The sequence below is a fragment of the Micromys minutus genome (assembly GCF_963924665.1).
Source record: "Micromys minutus genome assembly, chromosome: 11".
In the NCBI taxonomy this organism is placed as follows: domain Eukaryota; kingdom Metazoa; phylum Chordata; class Mammalia; order Rodentia; family Muridae; genus Micromys; species Micromys minutus.
In genome coordinates, this window is record NC_137980.1 from 51,430,599 (window position 1) to 51,458,221 (window position 27,623).

The window sequence follows — 27,623 nt, forward strand, 5'->3', positions numbered from 1 at the left end:
ATTGAGGTCAAAGGATGACTTCCAGACATTGGCTCTGCTTCCACCATGTGGGTTCAGGGGATCAAATTCAGGAGGCATGGCAGCAAGTCATTGTGCCTTCCTCAAATATAGTGTGTGTGTGTGTGTGTGTGTGTGTGTGTGTGTTTTAAGACTTTTTTAAAAAAAGATACTCATGTGTATGTACATGGGAGAGTACAAGTTCCAGCAGAGGTGGGCATTGAATTCTCTGGAACTGGAGTTTACAGATTGTTGTGAGCTACCATGTGTGTGCTGGGATTGAACCTGGGTCCTCTGGAAGAGCAGCCAGTGGTTCAAAACTCTCCTAATGGTTCTACTTCCGGTATCAGAACCAGAAAGACCTTCAAGGTAACCTGTTCTTTTCTGATCTCTTACATGTGCATGAGAGAGATCTGAAGTGGCTGCCTGGGTTCCAGTATTAACCTGAGAGCTGACATTTATTAATGTTGTGACGTTGGGAACTTGTTATTACATTTTTTTTTTTTTTTTTTTTTTTGATTTCTCAGTGTCACTCTGGCAGTTGTGAGGCTTAAGTAGTTGGTTCCTTTACCCAACTGGTCCTCTGTCTCCAGAGTCAAGTCATTAGCATCAACTCACAAGTTTGAAAGTGGTTGTTACAAAGGACAGAACACTCCTGTCTGAATTCCAGGTGGTTTAGGAACTCTTGCTAGGAGCCAGACTTGGAGGCTAAATATGTATTTCTTCTCCCTCAACCCCCTTTGAAACAAGGTCCCATTATGTAGCAGGGGCTGGCCTTAAACTCACAGAGACCCATCACTTCTGTCTCCCAGGAGCAGGAATTAATAGCTTGGGCTACAACCCAAACCAAGTATGTAATTCTTACTGTCACCAGTTCACGCTCCTCTGATACACATTCCTGACAATGTTTTCTTTTTCTAGAGGAACCAGACTAGCATATCCCAGTGGGTTCCAATATGCAGCCAGTTGGCATCAGTGTCTCCTACCCAAAGACAGTGGAGCAAGACTCTGTCCAGCACTTCCCAGGTAAGCCTGTTTTGTTTTGCTTTTAAAAATAATTTATTTACTTTTATTTTATGTGCATTGGTGTTTTGCATGTATGTCTGTGAGAGGGTGTCAGATCTTGGAGTTATAGACAGTTGTGAGCTGTGGTCTAGGTGCTGGGATTTGAACCCGGGTCCTCTGGAAGAGCAGTCAGTGCTTTAACCACTAAGCCATCTCTCCAGCTCCACAAAGTTTGTTGTTTTGGTTGGTATAAAATCTTATTTATGAGCAAACCACACTGTGGGATGGAAAGGCCCCAGGAGATCACTCTGAGTCTCTGTGGTGTTGATTCAAGATGGATTCTTTCAGTATGGTGTTCAGGGTGTTCCCTCCAGAACTTAGCTGAGGATAGCGTGTCACAGTCTGATGGTTTTTACTGCTGGGGACTTTTCCAGAGAGTCATCTTACAGTTAACTTTCCAGTTTTCTTTTTGAAATTACTTTGTGCTACATTTCTTTGGGTGACAAAATATTTTCTTTTCTTTATGAATTCAAGACATGATTATTTCAGGCCTTAGTTACATTGTGATGTCTGGAACCTTGAGCTCTTTAAAGGGTTTTAGTTTTTTGATTTTTGTTTTTTTTTTAATGTCAGCCATATAGGACTTTTTGTTTGTGTGTTTGTTTTTGTTTTTAGGTAGGGTTTCTCTGTGTAGTCCTGGCTGTCCTGGATCTTACTTTGTAGACCAGGATGACCTCAAACTGAGGAATCTACCTGTCTACCTCCTGAATGCTGGGATGTAAAGGCATGCTGGATGTAAAGGCATGCTGGGATGTAAAAAAGGCATGCTGGGATGTAAAGGCATGCTGGGATGTAAAGGCATGCAACATCACTACCTAGTTTAGTCATATTACTTTAGTAATAAAGGAAATAAAATCATTTGTTACTTCAAATCTGAAAATGCCAATATTTTCATCTCTGCTAGGTTTCTTCTATTTATGGAAATGTGTGCATATTAATTTTTCCCTTAGGTGCCCTGACACAGCTGACTCTGACCCTTAGGTGCCCTGGCAGGACTGACTCTAACCTTGAGGTATAGCTCAGGTTCTTGCATGCATAAAGGACTGGGTACAGTCTCTAGCACAAAAAAAAAAAGTTAAGTACCCTAAACAAATATTAAATATACATAGAGTTGTATATTCTGATGCCTTTTTACTCACTAGAACAGATGTTATTCATGTTGTTTAGATAGCCTTTATTTGGTTTTGAAAATGTAAATTGTTTTCTTTTTTGTCATTATAGACTCTAATTTTTTAGCATCATTTTTCTTTTCTTTTTATTTTATTTTATTATTATTTTTTTTAAGATTTATTTATTTATTTATTTTATGTATATGAATACACAGTAACTGTCCTCAGACACACCAGAAGAGGGCATCGGATCTTATTACAGATGGCTGTGAGCCACCATGTGGTTGCTGGGAATTGAACTCAGGACCTCTGGAAGAGCAGTCAGTGTTCTTAACTGCTGAGCCATCTCTCCAGCCCCTATTATTATTATTATTATTATTATTATTATTATTATTTTGAGATGACTTTTCTTTGTATACTCCTGGTTGTCCCAGATCTAGCTCTGAAGCAAGGCTGGCCCCGTACTGACATCAAGGGGTACACTGCCTCACCCAGTGCACTTTTTTCTTATTTTTAGTAGGGATTTTGAGCACACTAATTTTCACATATAAGTGTAGTCACTTATGTAGCTTAAGGTTTTTTAAGTTCATCCATACCATAGGCATGCGACAGAATTCCTCCTGGGCTCCTATTTCGTTGCATATCATACTTTCTTTCTTTCTTTCTTTTTTTTGCTTTAAACCATTCTGGTTCTTTTCTTTTCAAATAAGAAAGCATATAACTTGGTTTTAATTTTACAAGGACTGACAGATGAAATGCTTTGGATTTTTAAAAGAGATGCTGGACTTTTTAAATAAATTCTTTTCTTGGATACTCTTTATTTATGTTCTCCTTCCTCCCCTTCCCATCCCCCATCCCCCTCAACTTGTCTCCACAAAGATGTGCCCTCTCCCAGTCCCCCTCCCCACCTCAGTGCTTTGGCGTCCCCTACACTGGGAAAATGCATCCTCACTGGACCTCATATTTTCTTTAGTCACATGATACACTGGATGTTTGGGTTGCTTCCACTTTGTGTTGCAGATAACGCTGTAGTGGACTCGGGTGTGCAAAGCTCTCTCTGTGACCCTACTTTTGGAGATATGTCCAAATTAGATTGCCGGACGATAGGACAATTCCTTTATGGTTCTTGGCTCTAGGAACTATTGCAGTGGTGTTTTCTGCTGTCGACTTCCGCCGTCAGTCCTGCGTTTATCCACTGAGAATTTACTTACGGAGACGGGCTGCCTTTCTTTATAGATCAGGCCTACTCAGCTCAGAGCTCCGCCTGCCTCTGCCTCCACAGTGCTGGGACCAGAGGCGTGCGCCACCACACCCAGCTCCACTGCTGTTTTTACTACTGCCTAAGCTCATGCTGCCTGAGTAAATTTTATTCTCACTACAGAGGGAGAACTTTCAAAAGCTGCCTAACCTGCCTTCACCAAGTTGCAGCCTTTCCCTTGGTTTTTAGTTTCCTCATCTCTGAAGCGAGAGCTGGACGGGGAGAGCCCTCCGCCTTCCATCCAATGTTATTCTAAGTTACTCCTTAATTCTTCAGTTGTCTTTTCTCCAAGCTAAACAACTTGGGCTCATTTTAACCTTTCCACCAGGACCTGTTATTCCTCCCTTTGATCATTCTGTGGTTCTTGTTTGGACCGTCTCCAGGTTGTCCTTCTCTTTGAACAAAGTAGAAGAAGGGGGAAAAAAAAAAACAAAACGACTTAGTTTTTATTGAGTACTGATTCCATGCCCAGAATGGTGTTGAGTACCGGGGCAGAGAATTAAAGGAGTATAAGTGGGCTGTGCCCTGGTGGAGCTCACAATTCTGCTGAGCAGTGATACACATACCCACAGCATTCAAGACCTGCTTGAGCCTGTCTCTGCCCCACCGCATCCCACCCCCAAGCATGGCGGCCCTTCACTTTCAGGACCTTTGGTTGTCGTTATTTTACTTATTACTTACTATTTATTTGTTGTCCTGTGACTCATATGTCCTGGGCTGGTCTTGAACTCGCCGTATGTAAGCATTTGACTTTGAACTGCGTGTGTGCCTGCTCCTGTCATTATAGGCCTACACCACCACAGCAGCTTTGTGTGGTGCTGAGGATGCAGCCCAGGGCTTTGTGCATGCTAGCCAGGCATTCCCAGCCCTCAAGCTTTTTTGGAAATGAAAAACAAGTGTGAGATTGGTTTTTTGGTTTTCATTTCTTTTACTATGGCTGACTGCAGGTGTACATGTGCCACAGAACTCATGGGAAAGTCAGAAGACAGCTTTTAGGATGTCACTGTAGGGTTCAAGTTCCCCTCTACCCACCACCCAGCAGAGGTAGTGGAAAGTTATCAGGATGTAGGGGAAGTGGATCTATTCAGCAATAGTTCTTTGGGGTGAGCTCCATCTTCTTTGTTGGCAGTTCAGTCCTGTAGCAAACATCAAATAGGACTCAGCAGCTGCAGACCAGTCCTCTAGGCAGGCAGACACTGGGCATGCACCAGCAGCTCCTGTCTAATTCTGAAGAAAGCACTAGGCTCAACAACCAGCCTGAGGCGAGGCTGCAGAAGGGGCAAAGCTGCTGCAGTAACCTTGAGAGCTGTTCTTGGGTGAGTTTCTTTCAGTGGCGTTGTTACCACAGTTGACCTCAACACTATGCAAGGTGAACCGATACTTGTGTGTAGTTAGCAGAGAATAGTGAGGCGGAGCAAGCCCAACCAAAGCTCAGTGCTGTCTCCCACTGTCTGTGGGGTCCTATTTAGACTCCTTCCTCCCAGGTCCTTTCACGTTTGCTATATCCAAACATCCTTTCACCTGTGTCTGCTTCAGGAAAATATTCTTTCTCATGTCTGCTTTAGTGAGACATCCTTTCACCTCTGTGGCCCAGCAAAACATCATTTGACGTAACTAACTTTCCAAAGAACTAGAAATTTCTACTCATATCCCCCCTTCTGTTTAAGACTTCACTCTTCTTGCCTGTGGTATTTGGGTTGAACTCGGGTTGTTAGGCTTGTGTGCATTGGCTTCTGCCTGCTGAGCCTTCTTGCTCTCCTGTTGATCCATCCATCCATCCATCCATCCATCCATCCATCCATCTCTCTATCTGGCAGGGTCTCACTATGTAGCCCTAGCTATTTGGAACTCACTGTATAGAACCAGGCTATCCTTGAACTCACAGAGATCTACCTCCCTCTGTCTCGGAGATCTCCCTGCTTCTGCCTCCTGGGTGCTGGGATTAAAGGTGAGCTCTACCACATCCAGCTTCAGAATCTAACTTCTTTTTAGCTTGGAGCCATGTGTAAGAGTTTATCACTGCAGTTATCTGGAACAGACCTATACATTTATATTCTAATTTGCACACTGTCATTTGGACATCTCTTGCATACAGGATTTTTTTTTTTTTTTTCTTTTTTTTGGTCTTCAGAACACTTAGGAGAGAGCTAGAGCTTCTTTCACTCCATCATGGTTCCTAATCTGATTCTGACTTTGCTGCTCTGCCCACTTCTAGGAGGCATTTTCTAGTGATTCCAGGTCTTTGTTGTCTGTTTCTGAGTTCTGTTGTTTATACTGCCTATTCCAAATCTCAGGGAATCTTGTATGTTCTTACTGGGATATACAAGAAACATAGAGGCACAAATCACAACTACACAGCATAACAACTTACTATAGAGTAAACATGCCCTGCATCCAGAGGAGAGCATGAACGGAGGCTGTCAACTGGTGGAGCGCTTGCCTACCATTTATGAAACTTTGGGCTCAGGGCATAGCGGTACATAAACCACATGCCAGAAGTCCCAGCACTTGGGAAGTAGAAGCAGGGGGTCAGAAGGCTATCCAGCTACACAGTGCAGTTGAGGCCAGCCTGGGCTACATGAGACTCTCAGAAAACAAAACAAAAACTAAACAAAACACCAAAACCCATCACCAAGATTGCAGAAGCATCTTTGAGTCCCCATTAGCTGCTGCTCACGCCACAGTTGACAGAACTTTGCTGTGTATCCCATACATTAATTTGCCATCAGACATCTGCTGTGTCTCTAGTGGCTGCTCACATTCAGCCTCGGCTGAGAGACCTAAAAAGTCTGCTTTTTGTAGTGATAGTTGATTGATTCTCACATAGCATGTACTTTCTGGTCCTGGGGAATTGGTTGCCTAGTATTTTATTATATGGCTATAGCATGATGCCTTAAGCTCCTCTGCTGACAGCCTTTGTGGGTTGTTTCTGCATGGAGCCTTAACTGTCTACTAAACTACTGAGTGCATGCTTCCACTGCTGTGGAGGAAAGCATGTAGATTCCTGAGCGTATGTGCCCGGCATTGATCTTACACATTGATTCCTCACACAGGAGTGTCTGTTCGGGATGCTCCTCACCCTCCCTGACACTGGGGCATCTTACTTCTTTCTACCCAGGGACAGTTTCAGTGTGACACTTGGTTCTGTGTCTCTATGCTAACTTCATCTTTCCCCCTTTCCCCCCTTTCTTTGTAAGACTGTCTGAGGACAGAGATTTATTTCTATCCTAAAACCTGTATGAGGGCTGGCATACCTTGAATATGGCGTGTGTATCTGTGGTGTATATGTGGTCAAAGATGGTGGAGGTGGGTAGTCAGATAAATATTGTGCAAATGGTAGGATGTATTTCATCACCAAATATCTGTGTATCTCCCACATGCCTCGAGCAGGACTTGGTTCTACCGAGCAAAGCAGTCCTTCCATCACGTGTGTTTTTGAGTCCCGTGGAGGAAGTGAATAGGCTACTGTTTGGTAGAGAATCATGCTACCTGCTTTTTTGATGAAGTGGTTAGGGGAGGCCTTTGAGGACTGGGGTATGCCCTGTCAGTGCTTGCCTAGCAGGTTCAAAGCCCTGGGTCGGATTCCCCAGCACCTCATAAAGTTGGGCACTGCAGCCATGCCTGCCATTCAGTGGTCGCTGGGTAGAAGTTGGAGAATCAAGATTAACTTCAGCCCCACAGGGAGTTCAGAGATCACTGTAGGCCACATGAGACCCTGCCTCTCAAAAAGAACACAAAAACCAAAAATCCCAAATCAACAAGAAGCCAACCCAAAGAAGAGAGAGGGAAAGCCTCTTTGAAAAAGTAATATTCTAGTTATTCTGAAAGATTAAACAAAACAAAACAAAAACCATTGAGGTGTTGCAAGGTCCTTTTTGAAGGAAGCAAAGGCAGGAAGGGTGGTCCAAAAGGTCAGTGTGTTTGTGGATGAGCAGGGCAGGAGAAGGCGTTGTCCTGGCACGTCCCAGCTTTTCAGCAGTTGAGTGGAATAGGGAGAAGGAATTCATTGACCGCTGTGGAGCTGTGGGGCTGAGGAAAGACGCTCACTGGAGAGAAGCCCGACTTGACCTACACCCGCCCCATTCTTTGAGGCAGTTTAAGTGCTTTGCGTTCTAGATGGGCCATTCCCCTGATGTATGTGATGTCATGGGAGGGTGCTGTGTTTAGTCTGTAGCTCACAAAGCCTGCTTGGTACTTGCGAATTAAAGCATAAGTCTGACTAATCTTTTAATATCCTTGTTTGGAAAGAAATTCAAATAGTACTATTCCACAATGAGAAACTATTTTTCCTTTATTAAGAGGAAACAGGAAAATCATTGTTAATTTTATTTATCCCTTCTCTTTTTTTGAATAAAGCAGAATTGAAGGATTAACCCTCCCTCTCTCCCATCTTTTTCCCCCCTTTGAGACAGTGTCCTGTCTGAAACTTTCTATGTATCTAGACCAGGCTGGCCTCAAACTCCTGCCTCTCTGCATCCTGAGTTCTGGGATTAACAATATGTGCCACCATGCCCAGTTCCACGCCCCAGCCCCTTTAATTAAAATATTACTGGGAATGTGGACATTGAATTCCTAAGCTTACCCATAACTCCTTCTTCCTTTTTCCTCCCTTCTCCCCGCTCTTTCTTTTGTGGTTCAGGAGATCAAAGCCAAGGCCTTGCTCATGTTAGGCAAAGTGTTCTACTGACTTACATTCCTAATCTGCTACCCACAATTCCAGTGTAACCAAGTAACCCTTTTATTTCTGTGTGTTACTTCTTAGATTTACCCACATGCATTCATGATTTTGTTTGCAATTTTACTTATATTTTTAAATTTCCATTTTTATGTTAATTGTTAATATAAACTATGGACTTTGAGTGGACAGTGATGGTCAAAGTAGGTTCATTGTAATAAATATTCCTCTGGGATGAGATGCCGACAGCAGGAGAGAGTGTGTGTGGGGAAGGAGGAGAATGTGGGAACCTGTGCTTTCTGTTCAGTTTTACTAGGAACCTAAAGCTGTATTAAAAGTAGCATTATAGCCAGCTGTGGTGGCCTATGTCTCTAATCCCAGCACTCGGGAGGCAGGCAGAAGCAGGCAGAGAGAGCTCTGTGAGTTCAAGGCCAGGACAACCAGAGGTGCATAGTGAGACCCTGTTTTCAACCTCAACAACAACAATCTGTAATCTCAGTGCTTGGGAAGTAGAGGCACAAAGAGGCCAGCCTCAGCTACATAGTGAGTTTGAGGCTAGTCTGGTTCACATGAGACTCTTTCTAAAAATAAATAAGTAAAAAATAAAGTTAAATAAAGTCAAAATCAAGTCAGACTTTTGAAAATTGAATCGGGGCAGGATGGTTGCCCTCCAGATCCAGTGCCCTGGGCTCAGTTCTTGATTATCTATTTTTGTGAGTGATCACACTTGATTTACTGTCTCTTACCGGGTAGTTCTGATTTCACGGTTGTAGCTTACATATAGAAATTTATTTTTCAAGCTGTATTTTTGCTTATAGCAATACTAACTAAATAGAATTGTAGGGTGGACTACAGGCTCTGTAAAGCATTTAGTATAGCCCTGGCACATGACCACAGCTGGCTGTGTTCCCACATTGTTGTCAAAGGCAATGGGACTGTGATAGGAAGGTGGCTGTGACTTGGTGGTGGCTGCCACTTGGGTTATGTTGAGTCCTGTTCTGGGACATGCACTTTCTGTACTTTTCCCATGCAGGCCCTACCATTACTGAAGCACAGCAAGCTGCCAGTGACTACTGAGCTTTGGGTGGCAGAAGCAGGTTTTCAAATTCATTTCAGTTTATGGTCATTGGTGTTTTATCTTGATGTATGTCTGTGTGAGGGTGTTGGATCTTCTGGAATTGGAGTTACAGGTGACTGTGAGCTACAGTGGGTGCTGGGAATTTAATCTGGGTCCTCTGCAAGAGCAGCCAGTGATCTTAACAGCAGAGCCATTTTTGTAGCCTCCTTTGTTTGCTTGTTTGTTTGTTAGACCAGGCTGGCCTGGAACTCACTCTGTAGACCAGGCTGGCCTGGAACTCAGAGACACAGCTGTTGGCAGAGTTTCTTACCTATTAAAAGTTCACTTCTCTGACTCAGATTCAGTCTGTACTTTTAGGGCTGAATCCTTTTATTTCTGCAAGAAGTAATTATTTTTTTGGTTTTATTTTGTTCTTTGAGTCAGTCTTACACTGTGCTCTAGGATGGTACTGAACTCACAGCAATCCTCCTGCCTCAGCCTTCCAGAGATTGCAGGTGTAAGCCATCCCATCCAACTTCACATATTTAATAGATATTTATGGAGCACCAGACACCATTTTAGGTGCTGACCATGGGTCCTTTTGATGGTCCCTTACTGGAAGCTGGCCTGAACAAGGCTGAGTAGAACCGCCTAGCAGCTCCAATTGGGTTAACTTCACTAAGTAGGTCTTAGTGTTGCTTATGTCTGCTTGTTTCCTCCAGTGGCTCCAGAAGACTCAGTCTGGAGTGTGTGTGGGATCAGAACAGATTGTTGGAATGGACACACTGCGGAGTAGGAGATACCACAACACAAGTAAGGTGAGTCTGCGTTAAGTGACTGTGGTCGGTGAGCTCAGGGGTTTAGCCAAGGTTCGAGCGGATGGTAAGAGACAAACCACCTGAACCTTCTAAGCTTAGCCTGAGTGTTTCCCACTGTAGACTCTTGTCTAGAAAATACTTTAGAGGAAAATAATTTTTTTTATGAATTTTGTACAAGTTAAAAATAGTCATATGTAACCTTGCAAGCCTTTCTTATTGGACGAATAATCTACCTTTCTCTGTAGAGGACGGGCTTGTTAGGGCAGGCTTTCCTGGGATTTATTTTCCTCATCTCTACCCCCTTCTCCCTTCCCCCTCCCTTCTTCTCTTCCCCACTCTTTCCCTGTCCCTGTCACTCACTCCCATCTCCTCACCCCTTTGCCCTCTCCTTACATTTCCCTTCCTTGCCCTCCTGTTTATGTGAAGTGAACGTTTTGCCTGCACGTATGTCTGTGCACCATGTATGAGCCTAGAGCCTTGTGAGGCCAGAAGAAGGCATCAGATCCCCTAGATCTAGAGTTATAGACAAGTGTCATCTGCTGTGGGGGTGCTGGGAGTTGAACTCAAGTCCTCTGGAAGAGCAGCCAGTCTTGTTAGCTGTTGAGCCATCTCTCTCTTTTTCATAATACCTCAAAGTCTGTTCTTTCCTAGTCACAGGCACATGCTTGTTGAGGTGGGTATGTCTTGCTCTGTAACGTGGAGGATATCTCTTAGACGCTGTTTCAGATGTGTTTGCACACTTACGTGAAGGCTCTGAGTGTGGCTCCATGGCAGCACACTTGCTTGGCACGTGAAGCCCTGGGTTTGATTCCCCAGCATTACAGTAAAACAGGACAGAATGTTCAGAGCAGACAGATAGCAAACAAAGTCCCCCAAATCATTAAAAAGAAATCAAGAAGTGGGGCAGAAGAGATAAAAGTGAAAAGAAATCTACACACAAGGAACATGCCCTTAGTCAAACCAAAGCATTCTGTTCAGAAAATTCTCTGTAACTAAATTTGACTTCTTTTTCTTTGTTTAAGTAGCTTCCTACTACCCAAGATTCCCTGCAGCCTGTTGAGGAGAAGGTCGGTCCCTTCACCAAGATAATAGAAGCCATGGGATTTACTGGCCCTCTGAAATACAGTAAATGGGTAAGTCTTTTACGTTCCTTTGGGTCTGTGTTTTTTTTTTTTTTCCCCTGTGGCTCATAGATTTGTTTTAAAACTTCTGGCCTGTGACATTCATATGATATTTTGAGAATTTCTTTAGAATACATCCTTCTACCATCTATTCAGATTTAAGTGGTAGATGAGACCAAGATACTCCTTCAGCACAGTTCTTTGTTAGTGCCTTCAGGTACTGGCAGAGTAGTGAGGTGCAAGTAGTTCAGACCCTGCTTCCTTGCAGGATGATAGCATCTAGCTGAGTGGAAAGGGACAGATGGGCCAGATGTCCCACTGGGCTGTGTTCTTCAGGAGGCGTCGCTCACTAGCGAGCTTGTTTTCATTATTGATTTCTAATAGGTCTTATAAAAAATTGATCTCAGGACTTACTATAATACTTATTATGGGTGGGGGTGGGATGGCTCAGTGGCTAACATCACTGGCTGCTCTTCCACAGGACCCACATGGCAGCTGACAGCTGTTATTCCAGTTCCAGGAGTGAGAGACACCCTCTCACAGACATACATGCAGACAAAATACCAACACACATAACATAAAAATGAATAAGAACATACCGGGCAGGGATATTTCTAGCTAACTGGTCATTCCTAGTCAACCCAGGGCCTCTCACATTATCTCTTACACAGAAGGTGTACTGTGGAGGGGCTGCAGATGCTAAGTCACAGTGCTATTCTCAGAGCCTACAGTTTCTTCTAAATCACCAAGGGGGTCATTTTCGTTAACATTTTATATGTGTGCGTGTAAAACTCTTGACAGTTGATAAATTGTTTTTATATTTGATCACTAACCAGAGCTCTTTTCCTTGTTTTAAATTTTAATTAGTTTTTTTCCTTTGGAGATTTGTACTCATAGTATAACCCAGAACTATAGCAATCTGTCTCAGCCTCTTTTTATTTACTTTGTGTTGTTTTGAGACAGAGTCTCTGTGTAGCCCTGGCTGTCCTGGAACTCACTGTAGACCAGGCTTGCCTTGAATTTGGAGATCCACCTGCTTATTCCTTCTGAGTGTTAGGATTAACGATGTCCACTACCAGCCCGGCGCATTTATAACTTTGAAAGTTACACTTACTTGTGCATGCATGAGTGCGTGTAGGCATATGCAGGCGCTGGAGAATGTATGGAGGTCATGAGACAGCTTGTGGGACTCTGTTCTCTCCTTCTACCCTGTGGGTCCTGGGGACTGAATTTAGATCATTAAGTTTGGTGGCAGCATCTATATTCTTGAGCCATCTTGATGATTCTTCCCTCTACTTAAAAAGATGTCATAATTATGACATTTGTAGTATAAAACTTCAAAATTAGAAATTAAGTCAGAAGTGGTGACAAATGCCTTTAATCCTGAATAGATCTCCGAGTTCTAGACAAGGATGGCCTCAGACTCACAGAGCTCCACTTCCCTTTGCCTCTCAAGTGTTGGGACTAAAGACATCGGCTGCCTGGTCTGTTCCCCACCTGTAGAACAAGCAAAAACAAAAACAAGCAAACAAAAAGGATTGCAATGGAAACAAAAAAGGAGTAGATAGGAAAAATGACTCTTTTATTCATGTTAGAGATCGGATTCTACCTGGCGGCTTCCATGTTTTCTCTTGTTTGTGGGTTTTGGGTTTCTGTTGTTGTTTTTGTTTTTTAAACAACAACAAAAAAAATTATCCAGAAGATAAATTGGCCATCATTTGAAGGATCGAGACCCTGAGACCACTGGGGGAATTAGCCTCTGACTCTTGATTCCCTTTGTGACCTCAACTAAATATTTGCATTAAAAAGTATTTCATGATGTGGGAGCTTTGATAGCCTTCATTTTAAAATTTGTCACATCAAGATATCACAGTGGGACATCCTGGTGTGGTGTTGGTGGGAGAATGTAGTTCCAAAGGCTTGTAGATGAGCCGCTTTCAGCACTGTTGATTCAGAATTTGTGGCCAGATCCTTACACTGGCAAGATGCCTGTTTATATTTTCATATGTGTTTAGTTAAGGCATTTGTTTGTGTATTGGTGCTAATGACCTACACTTTTTTCTTTAAGGTTTTCGTTTATAGATTACTGTAGAGTCATGTGTAGACGTCATTGCTGCTAGGGTCTAACATGAGGTCCCCCTTCTGTTGTCATCACATATGGAACAATGTTTCTGGCCTAGATTTAAGATTTTTAGAAATAATTACTCATTTTTATTTTATGTGCACTGGTGTTTTGCCTGCATGTATGTTTGTGTGAGAGTGTCAGGTCTTGGATTTACAGACAGTTCTGAGCTGCCATATGGGTGCTGGGAAGTGAATTTAGGTCTTCCAGAAGGAGCAGCCAGTGCTCTTAACTGCTGAGCCATCTCTTCAGCCCCTTAAGATTTTAAATGTAGCTTTCCCTTACTTATTTGAGCATCCCAAAATAACATTTCTTCTCTTGTTTGTTTGATTGCTTTGTTTTGTTTGAGGCAGGGCCTCCCTGTGTAGACCTGGCTGGCCTGGAACCAGCTCTGCAGACCAGGCTGAATGCAACTTCACAAATCTCTGTCTACCTCTGATTCTCAAGTGTTGGGAGTAATTATAGGTGTCTCCCCTTTTCCCGCCTTCCGTTTACAGAGCAGTACCACCTAGGAGCTAGAGAGTGGTTGAAGAAAGCCATGCATGGTAGCCTAGGCCCTTCATCCCAGTACTTGGGTGACAAAGACAGGCAGATCTCTGTGAGTTTGAGGCCAACCAGGGGGATATACCCTAGCCCCTCCCCCCAAAATAAATGAAAGAAAAAGAATAGTTGAAAGAGAAGTGATGTCTAGAATAGAAAAGAGAAGGCAGTATGGGTCCTCTTAGTATTGAGGGACATAAGAGCATCACAGAACTAACTGATCAGATGTTATCTGAGGTACCCAGAGCAGTGGATGGTGAAAGCCCTTCAGGAGGACAGGCAGCCTAGCAGGGTTGTTTTTGTTTGAACAAGGCCCAGGTTGTTAAACATGAGTCAAGAATGTTGGGTTCTTGTTGTTTTTTTTTTTTTTTTTTTTTTTTTGTTTTTGTTTTTGTTGTTGGGTATTTTGTGGAGACAAGAATGTTTTTAAATTTCACCAAAGAATAGGGGGTTCAAATGACAAAACCAAACATCCAAAAAAACCCAGAAAATAACCCTCTCCCGGAAGTGTCTGTGTAGTTCTCACACAGTCGTTAGTAAATCAGGTCAGTCCACTCACTCCTCACATTGGTACATCGGGTCAGTCCACTCACTCCTCACATTGGTACATTGGGTCAGTCCACCCACTCCTCACATTGGTACATGGGTCAGTCCACCCACTCCTCACATTGGTACATGGGTCAGTCCACTCACTCCTCACATTGGTACATCGGGTCAGTCCACCCACTCCTCACATTGGTACATGGGTCAGTCCACTCCTCACATTGGTACATCAGGTCAATCCACTCCTCACATTGGTACATCGGGTCAGTCCACCCACTCCTCACATTGGTACATCAGGTCAGTCCACTCCTCACATTGGTACATCAGGTCAGTCCACTCCTCACATTGGTACATTGGGTCAGTCCACTCACTTTTCATCTTGTAGGAGGGTACACTCATCCCAGAGGGTGGGAGAGCAGGCCTCAGTGTTCTTGTCATAGATAAATGGCATGGGGAAGCCTCCCAAACTGACAATGAAGTAAACATGAGGTCATCCAAGTACTGGAAGAGCTCACATCAACTGGGAGGAAACTTTGTCTGCTTCTTTCCTTCCCTTAATTCATGATTCTCAGAGGCGCTTCCCAGTTGTTACTTTCAGTCTCTATGTGGTGGTCCTCAGAGACTTGCTTTAGGGCTTTGTCCAGGAAAAAGGGCTCACCTAAGAATAAAGGCTTGGCTTCGCTACAGGCAAAGCAAAGAGCTACAAACTGTACCTGGTTGCCATGGAGTGAGCACTGTATAAAGATGCTGGCAGTCTGGCCAACTAGTCATAATTTGTAGTGAATGCTTTTTCATGAATGTATTTTCTGGTTAGCTAGTCCTTACTTGTAACAAATGCTTTCCCATGGATGTATTTGGAGCCCTGAGCCTTGGAGACAAGTTTGCCTTTCTTGGGGCAACGTGATTAGTTGTGAATCAAAGGAGTTTATATAGAGAAACCTGAAAGAAGCTACAAGCATTGAGTTGGGGGAGAGTAATCAAGAATTTGACTTAAGATTATAAATCTGTCTAGTTAGCTTGGGCCATACACGCAACCAGGGCGGGAGTTTTTGTTCATCTTATTTATCCCTCAACCGTAGCATTTGCGTCTGTGGCAGACTTCAGTTTGGTACTCAGTGTTGAGTGAACCTCAAGTTCCATCTTCAGGATAGAAGGGCTGATGGAGCCAGAGTACCAGGGCAAGGCTGGTGAATGGTGTAGATCGATGTTTTCTGAAATCCGCCATGTTCCATGATTAAACTTATTCAAATTTAGTTAGTTAGTTAGTTAGTTTGTTTGTTTTTGAAAAACAGTCTTACCATGTAGCCCTACCTGTCCTGGTCTCATTCTGTAGACCAGCCAGGCCTCAAAGTCAGAGATCTGCCTGCCTTTGCCTCCAAAGCACTGGAATTAAAGGCGTGGGCCGTCATTCTGGCCCGAGTAGTTCTTGATGAAGATGGACAGGTAGCTCTTTCTCCTTCATCCCTTCTTCCGTCAACCACAGGGATTATTTTTGCCAACATTGTGTTCAACTTTGCATTCCTGCATAACTTTATGACTGATGTTATACTTCTTAACTCCTGATGGGTTCAATTTATTTGTTTATATATATATATTTTGGAGATAGGATCTTGTGTAGTTGAGGCTTGAACTTCGATCCATCTCAGCCAAGTGCTGGGTTTTCAGGCCTGAGCACACCAGATTGTTTAGTTTTTCTTTTTGTTTTGCTTTTGTTTTAGTTATTTTTTTTTATGAACATAAATTCTGTTAGTTCAGGTTTTACTGCTGTGAACAGACACCATGACCAAGTCAACTCTGATAAGGGCAACATTTAATTGGGGGTAGATTACAGGTTCAGTCTATTATCATCAAGGTGGGAGCCTGACTGTCCAGGCAGACTTGGTGCAGGAGGAGCTGAGAGTTCTACATCTTCATCTGAAAGCTGCTAGAATATTGGCTTTCAAGCAGCTAGAGTGAGGATCTTAAAGCCCACACCCACAGTGAAGCACCTATTCCAACAAGGCCACACCTCCTTGCTAAGTGCTGCTCCCTTCCAAGCATACACAAAGCATCGCATAAGTGTTTTGCCTGCACATATGTGTGCCCGTATGTCTGTGCACCACTTGTGTGCCCGGTGCCTGTGGAGGCCAGAAGAGGGCACTGGAACCCTTGAACTAGAGCTACAGGTGAGTGTGAGCCTCTGTGTAGGTGTCGGGAACTAAACCTGGGTCTTCTGTAAGAGCAGCCTGGGCTTCTTTGCCAAGCCACCTCTCCAGCCCCTTTAAAGGATTTGTTGTTGTTTTCATTGTTGTTTGTCTGTTTGTCTGTCTTTGTTTTTGAGACAGTCTCTTGAACTGTAACTGGAACCTGCTATATAGGGTGCACCTTGAACTCTTTGAGTCTTAGGATGGTAGGCATGGGCTGCTGTGCCCGGCCTGCCCTGTCAGTTAAGAAAGAAAAGGAAACCTGTGCATGTCTTTTGTTAATACACTAGTTTATTTAGTTTTACTTAGTCATCGAAGCACCTGTTCATGTTCTAAAGACCAATGCAGCTCTTTAAGATTGGTTTTTAGTTTTTAGATTTGCTCTTAAAATAAGAGTGCACACACACACACACACACACACACACACACACACACACGTGCGCGCGCGCACACACACGTATATAATACAATGTGTTAGTGCAGCGTTTAGTGAAAAACACCTATCATTAAGGCCCTACAGATTGATTTTTATGTGTGTATGAATATTTTGCTTGTGTGTATGTGTTTGTGTGTGGTGTGTGTGTGTGTGTGTGTTTATGTGTATGTACACTACATGAGTTCTTGTTGCTCTGTAGGCCAGAAGAGGATGTCGTATTTCCTGGGGCTGGAATTAACAGAGGATAGTGACCTTCCTTCCATGTGGGATCTGGTCATCTGCAAGAGCAGGGGACATTCTTAACTGCTGAGTCATGTTTCCAGCCCCCTAAAAAATTGAGTACTGTATACTAAATACTTCATATTTAATACTTTGAGGCTTTGCGAAAGCTATTTCATATTTATTAGGGAATTTTGTTTATTTTATGAGTATGAAAAAAAGATATGCCACCTCCCCCCATCATATACTAATTAATAGTACCTCTGAGGAACAATTAAAGAATTTCAGGGGTTTACATTTTTAAAATTGTATATATGTATGTATGTATGTATGTAGGTAGGTAGGTATTTTAGAGATTTTATTTATTTTATGTGAGTACACTGTTGCTGCTCTTAGATATACCAGGAGAGGGAGTTGGATCTCATTACAGATGGTTGCGAGTCACCATGTGGTGGTTGGGAATTGAACTCAGGACCTCTGGAAGAGCAGACAGTGCTCTAACCACTGAGCCATCTCTGCAGCCCTAGTTTGTTTATTTTTAAAGGTGAAGATAAAATGGAGAGTGTGAGGCCAGTTGAGTTACAAACCATTTCCTAGTCAACATGGGCTACAGGAGGTCTTGTCTCAACAAAACAAAACAAAAAACCCCAAAAACCAAAATAAAGTGCGGGCAGATAGGTTTGTGCCCGGCTTAGCCAAAGGAATGTGAGATCTGCAGTCGGACGTTTAGGCACACTCAAGCGTCTACAGTCGTGACTTGAGTTTGCTTTTCTTCTTTTTGTCTAGAAGATCAAGATTGCAGCCCTCCGCATGTACACGAGCTGTGTGGAGAGAACCGACTTCGAGGAATTCTTTCAGCGTAAGTGACCCCGATTGTTCTGGAAGGCACGATCCACTGTCAGTTTCTGTGGCTGTGGGTTTGAAGTTTGTTTGTTTTTTCTTGTCTCAAGTTTATTTGTAAGAACAGCACGGACACTGGTCATCTGCACTGGTGTGTAGGTGGGTGTGTCACGGCAGTCTGTCTGTCTGCACATTGGCAGGAGCCTTCTCTGTGGAGCCTTCACAGGGGCCTGGGCACCTCTGGGAGCCTGAGCTGGAGCCGAAGCCTGGGCCTTAGCTGGAGCTGTGGCCTCTGCCTTGGTTTGAACCTTGGGCTTTGGTTGGCAGAGCCTACGACCCTTGGCCGTGTAGCTTCGAACCCTCTTCCCAAGCTTGGGGTGAGCGATGAACGCCAGACGGCTGAGTTTGCGGCTGGGGCCCTTTGGCATCTTGGGTTTGATGGTCTCAGGCTTCACAGGGGCCTTGATGGCCTCTGCGCATGCTCACTGCCTTTGCACTGTTGGCCTGCATCGTCTTCAGGCCTTTCTGGTTGTGCTTCTTGGCAAAGCGCATGTTCTTCAGGAACTTGGGGTCAACCCCCTTAAGAGACTCATATCTTAGTGACCAGGGTTTCTTGATGCCATTTCTGTGCCATTTGCGGGACTGGTTGTATGTGGTGTTGGTTCTTGGACTTGGCCATGTCTGCACAGTAAGCCGCGGATCCCACAGCACCTGGGACCGGAGGAGAAAGAGCTGAAGTTTGTTTTTAGGCATTTGTTTTGTGTATGTATGTTGAATGTGTTCACTCACGCTTGTATAAGCCAGAGGACTACCTTGGTGTTATCCTCAGAAACACCGTCTACCTCCTTTGAGGTGGGGTCTTTCCTTGGCCCGGCACTTACCAGTTAGGCCGAGCTTGATGGTTTGGGAGCTCCAGCGAACCTCTTGTCCCTGCTGCCCCATCACCCAGGTCCCAAGCACAGGCCACTCTGCCTAATACTTCACCTGGGTTCCAGGGATCAGGCTGAGGTGGTCATGCCCGAGTAGCAAGCACTTTGTGGACTGAGTCACCTCCCAGCCCTTTTTTTTCTCTTTTTCTTTTTTTGGTCACAGTTTTTTGATGTGCAGCTAGGGTGACCTTGGACTCCTGATCCTGTAGTCCCTGTCTCCCAGGTGATAAAAACTGTTTACCAGAGGATTTTACTGGTTTAGATCACTACTGATAGTTGATTGTATTAATAGAGGATTAATATGATGCTGTAAACTGTAATTCTTTAGCACAGCTAACTAAAATAGCTATTTGTAAGGACACTGGAAAATGTAAGGCATTCTGTGTCCACAGACTCTAGAGCAGTGGATTCCTACTGCTGTGACTTTAATATAGCTTCATGTGGTGACCCCAACCATGACAGGAGTTTCACTGCTGCTTCATACCTGTAATTTTGCTACTGTTATGAGTCATAATGTAAACATCTGTGTTTTCCAATGGCCTTAGGTGACCCCTGCGAAAGGGTTAGTCTACTCCAGAAGGGCTGACCCCACAGGTTGTCTACTCCAGAAGGGCTGACCCCACAGGTTGTCTACTCCAGAAGGGCTGACCCCACAGGTTGTCTACTCCAGAAGGGCTGACCCCACAGGTTGTCTACTCCAGAAGGGCTGACCCCACAGGTTGTCTACTCCAGAAGGGCTGACCCCACAGGTTGTCTACTCCAGAAGGGCTGACCCCACAGGTTGTCTACTCCAGAAGGGGCTGACCCCACAGGTTGAGAAGCACTGCTTTAGAGAGAAGCCTGTGTTCTATGTTCCTACAGCCGGTGCTTTACTCTGCAACAGGTATCTGTACCTAATTAACGAAGAATGCTAGATGCAGTTTTGATTACTTGATAACTATATCGGTTGTTTAAAAGCTCAAATATAAGTTGTTTTAGTACTTCACTATTTCAGTGGCTAAATACTAGTTAGGGACTTACAATACTATACTGAGTTATAATTTTAACTTTTTATTGGTTTTCTAACTGTGCTAAACATTACAGTTTACAGCATCAAATTAAGCATATATTGATATAATCAACTGCTAGTAGTGATCTAAACCAGTAAAAAAAAAATCTATTTTCTATTTTCTTGTTTATTAGGAAAGACAGTTTTCCTGCCAAGCAGTTTTTTTTATTATTTAATTAGAAAATTATCACTGTGTCTGTACACACACACACACACACACACACACACACACACATATGTAGTATGTCAGCATACACGACACAGGGCCCAAGTAGAGGACAGAGGACAATTTATAAAAGTTGTTTCTCTCCACCATGTGGATGGTGGATTCTGGGAAATCAGGACAAACACATCCTGAGCCATCTTGCCAGTCCTGAAATGTTTCTTTTTCTTTTTAATTTTATTTAATGTATGAGTGCTCTGCTACGTATGGATCTACCTACCTGAAGAGAGTGTCAGATCCCCCTATGGGGTGGTTGTGAGCCACCATGTGGTTGCTGGGAATTGAACCCAGGACCTCTGGAGGAGCAGCCAGTGCTCTTAACCACTAAGCCATCTCTCTAGCCCAAACTGTTTCTTACTGTACAAGTAATTAGTCCAAAATGAGAAAATATAATTTCTTCAAATGATAAATACTGAGTTAGTTTCTTAAATCCATGTGCATTTCCCCTGCCCTTTTAAATTTAATTTAGTTTGCTTAATTTTTTTAGCACACTTTGTTTGTTTGTGTGTTTATTTTTTACATTCCAACCACAGTTTCCACTCCACCCTCTTCCCAGCCCCCTCCTTCCCATCCTCCTCCTCCATTTCTCTTCAGAAAAGGGCAGGCCTCGCCTAGATATCAACTAGCCATATCAAGTTACAGTGAGACTAGGCATCTCCTTTCCTATTAAGGCTGGATGAGGCAACCCAATAGGAGCGAAGTGTCCTAAAAGCAGGCAGCAGAGTTAGACAGCCTTGTCTCCTGCTGTTAGGTGTCCACAAGGCTGAACCACACAATTGTACTGGGCAGAGGGCCTGGGTTCAGTCCATGTAGGAGGCTCTCTGGTTGGTGTCTCAGTCTCTGAGGCCCGGGTTAGTTGATTTTGAGTTTTCTTGTGGTGTTCTTGACCTGCTTGGCTCCTACAGTCCTTCCTTCCCCTCTTCAGAAGGATTCCCAAGCTTGCCTGATGCTTAGCTGTGGGTCTCTGCATCAGTCTTCCTCAGTTGCTGGGAGAAGTCTCCGTGACGACAACTAGGCTAGGTCCCGGACTGTGAGTGTAGCTGAATAGCATTCAGAATCATTTTTTCAATTTTAATTTAGAAAGTAATGTTAAAAACCAAAACCAAAACAATAACCATATCTGTAGCTGGAGAGATGGCTCAGAAATTAAGAGCACTTGCTGCTCGTCCAAAGACCTATGTTCCCACTATACACATATCAGGGAGCAATTATTAACGTCAGTTCTGGAGAGTCTGAGGCCCGCTTCTGATCTCTGTGGGCATGGCATGCGTGTGATAAACAACATACGTGCAGGCAAAACACCCGCACATATAAAATGGAAATAATTAATCTTTAACAAACCCACCTTATCCACCTCGTGTTGGTTTTACACACAGGAGCTTCTCCCACGGCATCTTTTTTAGAGAAACATCCTCAAGGTGTTTGGGGAGGAATGGCTCAGGGAGAATGATCACTTGCTCACACGAAAACTCAGAGTCGAGCAAAAGGAACCATGTTTGCCTGAGTGAACATGTGCTGTCAACCTGGGCACAGCCATGTTAGGACCCCATAGCCTCAGACCCACAGAGCAATGGCAAAGCTTCTCTGGCTGAGCCTCTGGGGTGCAGAGCTCTCCTCTGGTGTCCAGGTACGAGAGCCGCCACTGTGTGCAGAAGATGTCCTCTGTACTTTCTCCATCCAGAACGTACAGCTGGATGACCGAGGTACCGACTGTGTGCCGAGATTAGCTAGCCTTGTCCTCTTGATCATCTGTGTCCTTATACTCTGCCTCCTGGTTCAGCTGGGCCCATAATTCCATCTCTGTTCAGATCCCTATAATAAACACTCAGCTTCTGGGGTATTATGGTTTCTCCATCTAAGACCTTAGGCCACCTGAACCAGCATTTCTCTCTGTGTCCATGTATCCATCTGTTTGTCTTTTCTTCATTACCTCACTACCCTCATTCAAGTCCTGTGAGCCATCTAAGAACACAGCAGCCAGACATGCCTGTAACCTCAGCATTGTGGGAGGGAGATGACTGTGACAACTGATGGATCCTGGGAGCTTGCTGGTCAGTCAAAATGGTGAGCTCTCCTTGTCTCAAAGGGAAGACATCTGATACTCTCCTCTGGAGTCTGCATGCTCGTACATGGGTACACTCAAAGACTCATATGCATGTACCACACATACATGCTGTACACACAGAAAAGAGAAAACACAAGTTTACCATTAGCTATTCAATACTTGATTCAATTAATTTATTATTTTTATTATAATTATTTTAGACGAGTGCTTGTTTTCACTCCCTGTTATTAAAGGTTCCTCCTTTTTTTTTTTTTTTTTTGAATTTTACTTTACATGTATGAATGTTTTGTCTGCATGTGTGTCTATGCACCACATGCATATGGTGCTCCACAGAGGCAAGAAGAGGGCATTGGAAACTCTGAACTACATACAGTTAGAGTCACTTGTGAGCTGCCATGTGGGAGCTGGGAACCAAACCTGGGTCTTCTGCAACAACAGCTCGTGCTCTTAACCAATGACACATCTGTCCAGCTCCCTACTGAAGATTCTTGAGTTTGTATTAATGTCATAATATCAAATAAAAGACACTTATTACATAGGTAGCTAGTATTCATATTTCAGTCCATAGCTTGTGATTGATTACCAGCTTAAGAAAAGTCTCGGAAAGCTGCAATTATATATTAATAGCTCACATTTATTTGCTTTCATGTTTGCCCTTTGAGGAGTTTCACAGTCTTGTGGGACAGTAAGCACTTGTATTATTGTTTATTTTTGTTTTGTGTTTTGAAGCAATGGAGGCTTAAAGAGGCTCAGTGACTTGCCCAAGATTGCCTACCCAAGCCTTGCACCTGTGTTGTCTGGCTTAAACCTCAGGGATTTTCCCACTGTAACATGCTGCGAATGGATGTAACCACACACTAGAAATTGTAGTGTGGCTTAAAAGTTGGGGTTTTGCTTTCTTTCGACGAGCGCTCGTTCTGTGAGATGTTTGTCTTGGTGCTGGACACTCTCGTGTATGTACACCGTTGTGTGTTTCTTGGTGAGTTTGGCCTGGCACTGGCAGTGAGTTTTCTGCTAATCACACTCTCCCTTCTGATTTTCTAAGACTTCAGTAGGCATTTGCCTATTAAAAAAAAAAAATCTATGGCATAGGCTGGGCATGGTGGTATTTGGGAGGCAGGTCTCCGTGAGTTCAGGCCAGCCAGGACTGAATAGAGAGAACCTGTTTCAAAACCAGACATCCACTACAACCTGTAATGTAAGTAGGCATCACTGTACTGACTTGTAATTTTAGTATTCAGAAGAGAGAGGCTTGAACATTGCCATAAACTTAAGGTAAGCCTGTTCTTCATGAGTTCCAGGCTAGCCAGGACTAAAATCCAACCAACCTATTGGCATGTCTGTTTGCTGTGCGCACTTCCCCCACCCACCCTCCTTTTTTTTTTTTTTTTTTTTTTGCTAGGTTTACATTTTAAAATAAAACCAAAGGAATTCCAAAATGTGGCCAGTGAACAAAGAACAGATTTACAAAGTACCATCTGGAAGCAAAAGATTTTTTTAAAAATCTGCAAAATAATAAGACTTGACTTTCTTGTGGTTTGGTTCTAAGTAGGGGCTGGAATAAGAGAAATTTATATATTGCTTCCTAAGATGGTACCTTTCAAGGGGTCATGCCCATCTAGGTCTATGATGTCAGACTGGATTACAAGTCCTGAGGACAGAGAGCCTTGGGTATCTGGCAAGTGTCATTCTCCCTGGCTCAAGCGAGGCTGATGCCATTTCTTGAAAACTGTGTGAGCAAGTTGGGTCACGGTATGCTGTGCCTGTCAGCTTCTTGGACAGTCCTTCCTAAGATACCAGAGACCAGCGTGTCAGAGCCAAAGCATGTAAAGGTTGGGATCTAGAGGGCTCCGCACATCTGAGCAGTTGGATACTTTGGCAGCTGTAGTTTATGGGATGCTCTGAGGATGCCCTCGCCCATCACCTGGACATGCCTGCTGCGTGATGTAGTTTGTTCACGGTGTTCTGGAGCAGAGGTGGTCAGCTATCAAAGCTCATGCTTAATTCTGAATCCTTGTTTGCTGCTCCTTTTGCCTCTGAGAAACGGATCACTATAGGGAGGAGGCAGCTCCAGTGAAGAAATTCTGAGCCAGTAGCTGAGGTTCCAGTCCACTTTGTGACACAGTTTCAAGTAACTAGTGAGGCTTTTCAAAGAGAATTTGAGCTGTATTATTTAAGTCACTGTAAAGTGACAATGGTAGATATTGAGTCCCCATTTTAAGTGGTAGTCATTTATTAAGCTCTTTTTTTTTTTAAGATGGTTTCATTTTATATATATGTATTGAGAGAGAGAGAGAGAGAGCCCTGGCTGGCTTTGAACTTGATTCGTAGAGTAGTATGACTTCTACCCCAGATCTCCTCTCCTCTGCTCCCAAGTGCAGTGCTGGGGCTAGAAGCTTGTGCCACGACCCCTGGCTTTGCTAACTGCACACAGTATAGGCCTTTTACCTCTTGTATGTACCACAGCTCTGAGGTAGGCCCTCTTGTTCTGCCCACCTATTTATAGAGAGAAGCCCAGAAATATCACCTAGATCTGCTTAAAAGTAACAGAGTCTAGATTTTGAATTAAGTACTCTGATCAAATATTAAAAAGTGGTACTATCACTCTCTGGTGACAGTAATGGAATTATTTAATTCTACTGAAAGTTGCCCCTTTTGTATATTGGAACAGGAGTATGATCGTGGCAGTGTCTTAGGGTTTAGCCCTGAAGTATGTAAACAGGCTTTGTTGAGCTAAGAATCATAGTTTTGTATTGCTCATAGTCAACATTCACTCATTGGTTTGATATTTTGAGGTTTACTCTGTGGCTTTCTGTTCTGACCTCTGTGGGCACAGGGCCTTACTCATGTGGCAGCTCTTCTCATCAGCCCTGAGCTGACCCCCAGAAGGGAAAACTGTGACCCAGGGCCAGCTGCTGACCTGTCTGTCTGTCTGTGCTTTCCAGCCCAAGAGCTGGTTCCCCATCTGAGGAAATTGGACAGGCTCCTGGAGGCATCTGGGAAGTTGTGAAGTAGAGGTAGCCGTTGGACAGACTGTCCTGTGCAAGCAGCCAGATTTTACTCTCCAGACCGAAAGACAGACTTCCAAGAAAACCTTTCTTTTTAATGTTTTGTTCTAACATCCAAAAAAAGTCCCAACTTGAGATCCGGGCTTGAGAGTTTCTCGAGGCTGTTCTTGTTCTAGGCGGAGGACGGCTGGCTGGCACTCGGCTGGCTGGTCAGGCCAGCCTCCAGCTCCCTCCTGCCAGGCTCAGAGAGGAAGTCCACTTGACAGCTGCTGGGCACCACCCAGTAAGCTCACCCGAGATTTTTGATGTCCCTTTGTGACAGACCTGGATTCAAAGCCCAGTCTTGCCACTAGCTTAACATGGTAGCTGCCCATAGCCATTGGCCTTCTGATTCTGCTTCCTTTTCTTAACGTAGGATCAGGGTACCTCTTTCCATTCATGCTTTGTGTTTCCCTGAGCCATTGCCTTGACTCTACTGTCTGCTTTCTCACCTGTCAAGGAGGGGATAATATACATATTTATGGACTGGGGGTGTTGGACAGATTTGTTGAGCTGAAGGCTAGGAAGCACTTATAATGTCTGACATGTCACACACATGCCACAGTGACCAGGGACATCCTGATTAGTGCTGATTGTCGTCTTCCCTCGTAGGGTCCTGCCTTTTGTATTTGCTCCAAGTGACCCTGGTTAACCATCACTGAATGCTGACTGGTAGAGGATACATCGGGAGGTTTTTTGGGGGCTGGTGGGTATACAGATTTCAAGTAGCCCAGGCTGCCTTTGAATTTGCAGCATTGCCCTGCCTCACAGGATCTCAAGATGTGTGCTGGAATTATAGGCCGGCACTATCATGCCTTACTCCTCCTCCTTTTTGTGAGTTGTCACTCTAAAAGACTGTGATTCTACCACAGGGTTCGCATGCCCACTAATTTTGCCATTCATCCATCCTTCCTGCTTCTTGTCAAGCTTTGCTCCTTCTGTAAGGAGGAGGAAACTTGTAGTGAGAATCCCTTAGCTGACCTTGGCTTGCTTAGATGTGTGAGAATTGATGTGTGACCTGAGACCTGATTCACAGGACATAAAGCGAGAACCTAGTGTCACCCCTGGGGGCTAAAGTCTGGCCTTTGAGTAGCTGTAGTCTGCCTCCCTGTTCAGCCCTTGCTCCAAAGAGCTTCACTTTTACCCCTTCCTGGTTATTTGGGTAAATCATTCAGCACATTCATGGCCATTCCACACTGGATTGTTTTTAAAAACTTGGAAACAGAGGCCAGAAGGCTTAACCTTTTCAGCAGGGCTCAAGTGATTACAGTAGCTGGTGCTTAAGGGGAGCAGGAGAGGTGGTGTTTGCTTAGCATTTTAGACTTCAAGCCAAGAAAGGGAGAATAGCACAGAACTTGATGAAGTTGGAAGGAACGGAGGAGGTCATGTCTGCCACACTGTGTAAAATGAGAAACTCAGAAGGAAGAAGTCTGTAGTCCGAAGCTACCAGGCGGTAGGTAGCAAGGCTGGAACTAGAAGGCTGGTTGTCTGCATCCGGGTCTCCATGCCATGGTCTTACATCGTGTTTTTACTGATCTTTTCTACAATAGCATAATCAGAAATACTAGACCGCCATATATTTTAGCTGAACAGCTTTCCACCCGTGGTTAAAACAAGTCAGCATGCCTCCTCTGGGTCTCACCTATTGACACTTTACTGTTATTTTCTAGGGTGTCAGATGCCTGATACATTCAACTCCTGGTTTCTTGTAACTCTGCTTCACGTCTGGTAAGTGAGGTCATCAGATGCATGTGGGCGCTTTAGATGCAGTCTCCTTGGGTCTGATTCTATAAATGGCACTGCTCAAACATGAAAGCCTGTCCCTCTCATGTTCATAACCGGTGCCTTGAAGCGCATTTTTATTAAAGGTCAAAGCATAAACCCAGCAAGAAACTAATATTTGTAATACCGTTTTTTTTTCAAAGAACACCTAACCCCATAAATAATGCTATCAGTATCTCTAAGAGACTCTCTGAGGCTGGACGGAAAAGTCCCCTCCCTCGCTGTTTTAGGAAAGTTCACATTTACGTAAAAGTGGTTTGAATTGTGAGAATCCGCGGTCATTTTCATCGCTGGTCATCAGAACCCTATAACAAATTATACCAGTGACATTTACTCCTGTGTCTCTGAGTGGGCTTGCAGGTTAGAGTCAAGCCAGATTTGTTGCATGTGAAAATATTTAACACCTTAAACAGTATATTTTTTCTTTAGCTGTGAAGCAGCCAAAGGGGAAAAAAACCCATTTCTCATCTGCTGTTGCACAGCATTAAAGGTCAGAGGGGGTATAGGAGTCATTGAGGTGGGGGCCGGGGGAGCTGCCAGATCTTG

General features: G+C 43.9%; 1 protein-coding gene across 2 annotated transcripts in view; it reads left to right on the top strand.

Annotated features, from left to right (window-relative positions):
• The window catches only part of UQCC1 (ubiquinol-cytochrome c reductase complex assembly factor 1), a gene marked incomplete at its 5' end in the record, with an annotated part of 89,027 nt that overhangs the window by 6,883 nt on the left and 54,521 nt on the right, over window positions 1-27,623 (top strand). For both annotated transcript variants that reach the window (XM_080924781.1, XM_080924780.1), the window contains 5 exons: window positions 919-1,023; window positions 9,884-9,979; window positions 11,005-11,112; window positions 17,930-18,002; window positions 26,966-27,023. In XM_080924781.1, coding sequence (XP_080780907.1) covers window positions 919-1,023; window positions 9,884-9,979; window positions 11,005-11,112; window positions 17,930-18,002; window positions 26,966-27,023 — 440 coding nt within the window. The remainder of the gene's footprint in view (window positions 1-918; window positions 1,024-9,883; window positions 9,980-11,004; window positions 11,113-17,929; window positions 18,003-26,965; window positions 27,024-27,623) is intronic.